General features: G+C 44.5%; 1 protein-coding gene across 1 annotated transcript; it reads right to left on the reverse strand.

Annotated features, from left to right (window-relative positions):
* Positions 1 to 1378: 1378 nt before the first annotated feature.
* GAS1 (growth arrest specific 1) lies at positions 1379 to 4358 on the reverse strand. Its single transcript, XM_070935635.1, has one exon. The coding sequence runs from the start codon at positions 4356 to 4358 to the stop codon at positions 3405 to 3407; it is 954 nt and encodes a 317-aa protein (XP_070791736.1). The 3' UTR covers positions 1379 to 3404.
* Positions 4359 to 4575: the final 217 nt, after the last annotated feature.

Below are 4575 nucleotides of genomic sequence, written 5' to 3' on the forward strand. Positions count from 1 at the left end.
CATAGGCATCTACTTTTGTCAAGAATTTCTCAAATTAGGATTTACAAGGAATTTCTAGTTTCTGTACCAGGAAATAATTCTGTTCCCCAATGTATTTTTCTCTTTAGGGAAAATCTATGACCGAAGCTTCTTCCCCAAGAGTATAAGGAATGGGTAGCTATTACCTCAGATCAAACATCAGTTGACTTTAAAATATCTCATTTCCTGTGATTGAATTAAGAAAAGAATTTAAGCTCATCCTGAAGACTAGAAACTCAGTACATGTAAGTGGAACTTTTTATTTTAATGTCAGGTTCAATAAACTAATGAAAACAGCAATATTCTTTAAAAAATGATGTAGTGCATTGTGGTGGAAATACTAAATTTACAATTTTGTTAATTGCTTCTAACAACTCTTAGGTCTGATGGTTTTTACACACCAAAAAATGTTATCTAAGAAAACATAGCAGTTCTTGCTGATCTTTCTTCCTCAGCAGTCAAGGTTTATTTGTTGCAGCTTTTAATCTTCTGACTTGTCTTCCAATCACAGCATTGAAAAAGAAGTTTTAAATAAACAGCAGGGATACAAGATAAATAAACTTTTTTTTAAGCAAGTGCCTAGCTTGGCACAGTTCAAACTCAATCCCCCGAGGACCAAGCTCTCTCTTTTGTGTTAATGTTTAAAAGATTTTCAAATGCTGAGAGTTTATTCTTACTGCAAACATTTCTATTTACAAGGTCAAGTGTATCAGCACTCGAGACAGCTTAAGAGCGTAATTATTTATCTAAGGGTGTTTGAGTGTAGATCAGTAGCTCTGGCAGAAAACCAGCCTTCAGAGGGCTGCAAAACAACTGCTAAGGCCAGTGTAAGACACAGGCTTGTCATTGTTGGTCACACATGGTTCATTATATCTGCTCTCTTCTGCATGAAAGGAAGATGAGCTAGTTTGCAAAGTGGCTCCAATTCAGCAATCATTATTCTAAATGTGTTACTCTTTACATACTTGACTATGGGTTTGGTACTTATATACAAACAAGCCATCAACAAAATTTTTGTATTTCAGTGAAAAAATTGGGACACAGCATTGTTTCAGTGGAAATGCAAAATGCATAACTGGCATAGCTGTCTCTAATCATACACCAACTTGTTGCCATGCTAACATAATTCATATCTGTATCTACTATCTTTGTTCAAAGGAAATATTTTTTGAAGGGAAGCAATTACCAACTTACTTAAGATATAGCTGGCAAGTTCTCCAATTGCTCAGAGGAATACCACTGAATCCCATGAATTTATTTCATAGCAAGTAATTTGAAGAACAAAATCTATACCCAACTATTTCCATTTACATTCCACTCTGTTCCTATTTGGAGTGGTTTAAAAACAACTTCACCATAATTCTTCTTTAAAAATCTTTCTTTACTAATTTACACATAAAAATACACACTCAATAGATATTTAAACATAGGGCCTTTTCACACATTCTATAAAAATACAATGTTTAAGGAAGTCCAGAGAAACATGTATACAATTCTACAAAGTTCATAAATCCCTCAAACAATACAAAATTTAAATTCAGATCTATTTGAAAAAACTCTGTACATTATTTCATTTAGGGAATTACTGTTGTTTGCATTCCTTAACATACAAAATTATATCTGCCTCTTTGCAATAAAAGAACAACAGATGTATTATTTTTTGCAGATGATGTACGTTTAAAACTTTTAATTTTTTTAAAAATAAATTATTCCCAAAGTATACCATTTATAAAATTCTATGTACAAGTAACAACAGCTGGTAACAAAACCAGTTTTAAATACATTTTATATAAAATTTACCAGAGGTCAGCCCCCTGATAGGATTAGAGGCAATATAACTTCTCAGGATATTTTTACATATTGAGTTTAAAAAGTGTTTTTTGAAGATGGCAGTGCAGAGCTCTTTAGAGACAAAGGTTGCATTGTTCAACAGCCAACAGTTCAGCGTTTTTTTTCCTCCTAGGCTGAGGCAAGAGAGATTTGCTGGTGAACTTATGTATTGCAATTCTAACTGATGCAAAAACCAATACAAACCCTGAACAGGAAAAGGAACCATTACTGTAGGAAAAACAATGAACTTACATATCATCCCAGACATCTAGAATGAACTTGTGTATCATCACAGGGATGTAGGAAATTTATGTATGTCTTTACTACTTCCCATAAAACCTGGAAGTTAATTAAAGCTAATTATGCATCAAGAATGTAAAACTGAAGTATGTGCAATCATCACCACGGATAACAAATACATGCCAGTATACTTCATTCTGCAAAAAAAGTCCTAAACTTACTATATATGAATCTTCAAAGTAACTCTGAAACCTCTTCCCTCTATGCCTGCACATCTATCCAATTAAAAAGAATCAAAACTGCATCTTCAGTCAAGCATAATTATGAATTCTGTGGATGTTAACTGGGTGGTAGGAGTCACTTGTTGAATGGTTATGCAAAGTAACACTTTTGGAAGCATTGCAGGGAAACCTTCACAACTTCACTGAGGACAGCTTGGAAAAATAGCAGTCATTGGTACATTTATTGTTTTCAAGTTGACTGTAACCATGAGACAATCTGCTTCTTTAAAGTCGTTTGCCAAATGGCAATAATTTGCATAGTGCACATGTACAGGTATGTCATGCATACTGTATATTTCCTAGTTGGATGCATACAGGATTGAGAAAAAGTCCAGCTGTATATAATTGGGCAGCTGCAAGTGGTGATGTCTGTGCATGCAGCAAAATAAACACTGCACAATCTACACCCCTGACATGCATAGTCAAGACATTTCTTACGATCTCATAAAATAACTAATGTGCAATATATGTAAAACCTACAGGTGAATTCCAAAGCATATTCATTTTGAACATCAACTGGAAACCCTTCTAAAAGAAAAGTGTCAACAAAGGAAGGGTCCAGTAACAAACTCCAAAGCTTTTTAATTGTACTAGATTCCCTTTCTTTAAATCAAAAAGGGAATTTAATACAACAGGAGCATCCCTTTCAGGCATCATTTTTAAAGAGAAAATGCCCATGTGAGAGGAAAATTCTCTACACAGCTAGGAATACGCAGCAAACCAAGCCAAGGGGACTGGTCAACTTGGAGGTCTTCCAACTTCCAGCTTCTCTCCACTGATAAAACTAGGAAGCCCAGGCAAGATGCTCACGGATACTGGCCTGTTTCGGGGGATTCCTCTTCCTAAAACACCATGTTCCTTGGGAGATATTCTGCCATCCTGTGAGAGGAGAGACCCGGGGAAGCTCTCAGAGACCCTCCCTCACCTGGCCAGTAGAAACCCCCACGCGGGACAAGCGCCACGAGGCCAGCCCATCTTTCTTCCCTCTCAGCTCGGCCACGGCCCCCCTCAAGAGCCTCTCCTCCCAAGGCTAGGCTAGGAGAGAAGCAGCAGCAGCAAAATGGAGGCAACCGAGAGCAGCGTCCAGGCGGCCACAGGGGCCGTCCCGCCCTCCGCGGGCTTCCTCGGGTAAGGCGCCTCGCCACCCGCGACGGCGGCCATGTCGTCGAAGTAATTTCTGGTGGGCTGGCTGGGCTCCTCCTCGTAGTCGTCTTCGTAGTAGTCGTCTAAGACGCCGTCCGAGGCGCCGCTGCTGCCAGGCCCCAGCGCCTCGGCCCCGAAGCACAAGCGAGCCATGTTCTCCTTGACCGACTCGCAGATGGGCCGCTCCAGCCCGTCGCAGACGCAGTCGTTGAGCAGCAGCGCCTTGGGCACGACCAGCATGTCTTTAATGACGTCCCGGCACTCTTGGGTGCACCGGACGCCGTTGAAGAGCTTGCCGCAGTACATCATGTAGCGGCCGAGAGCCACGCTGCACCGGGTGTCCCAGTCGCAGCGCCGCCGCGCCTCCGTACAGCCGATCACGCCGCCGCCCGCTCCCCCCACACCGCCGCCTCCGCCGCTCGTCCGAGGCAAGCACGGCTCGATAGCGCGCTTGGTGGCGCGGCACTTCTCGTCCTGGTCGCAGTCGCAGTCCTCCAGCGCCGGGCCCCGCCTGGTGTGGTTGAGCTGGATGAGCGCCGAAATGCAATGGCTCGGGCACCGCCGCCTATTGGAGGAGGACGCCGCCGCAGAGGCGGCAAAGCCGTCCCCCTCGGCCACGAGCACCGGCGCGCACGCTTCGGCATACTGGCTGTAAGCGTAGCCGCAGTCCGGCTCTTCTTGGCACTGCAGCATCGCCTGCCAGCAGATCAGGCGCCGGCCGTGAACCCCCGGCGGAGGCGAGGCGGCGCCCAGCAGCAGCAGCAGAAGCCTCAGCCCCAAGGCGGCCAGGCGCGGGAGCAGCGCGGTCCGTAGGCACCGTCCTCCTCCCCGCCAGGCTGCCACCATCGCGGGCGGCCGCAGGGCAATCGTGGTCGGGAAGCGAGCGCGGAGGGAGCGGCGGCCCAGCGGCTGCCGAAAGTAGAAAAGTTTGGGGAAGTTCTGCCGAGGGTGCGCATGGGGGTCTCCCTCATCAATCCATCCTCCCGGCGCCCGTCCGCGGCCTGGGAATCTTCCTTCGGGAACGGTTTTTCAGAAAAGCGGCGCCTTCTCCTTTTTGCAGCCC

Source organism: Pituophis catenifer, unplaced genomic scaffold, assembly GCF_029215685.1.
Source record: "Pituophis catenifer annectens isolate HBS135680 unplaced genomic scaffold, rPitCat1.0.hap2 SCAF_2, whole genome shotgun sequence".
Classification (NCBI taxonomy): Eukaryota; Metazoa; Chordata; class Lepidosauria; order Squamata; family Colubridae; genus Pituophis; species Pituophis catenifer.

What these genes read in the sequence shown, in the direction of transcription:
- GAS1 (XM_070935635.1), bottom strand. Translation starts at nt 4,358, where the DNA reads ATGGTGGCAGCCTGGCGGGGAGGAGGACGGTGCCTACGGACCGCGCTG.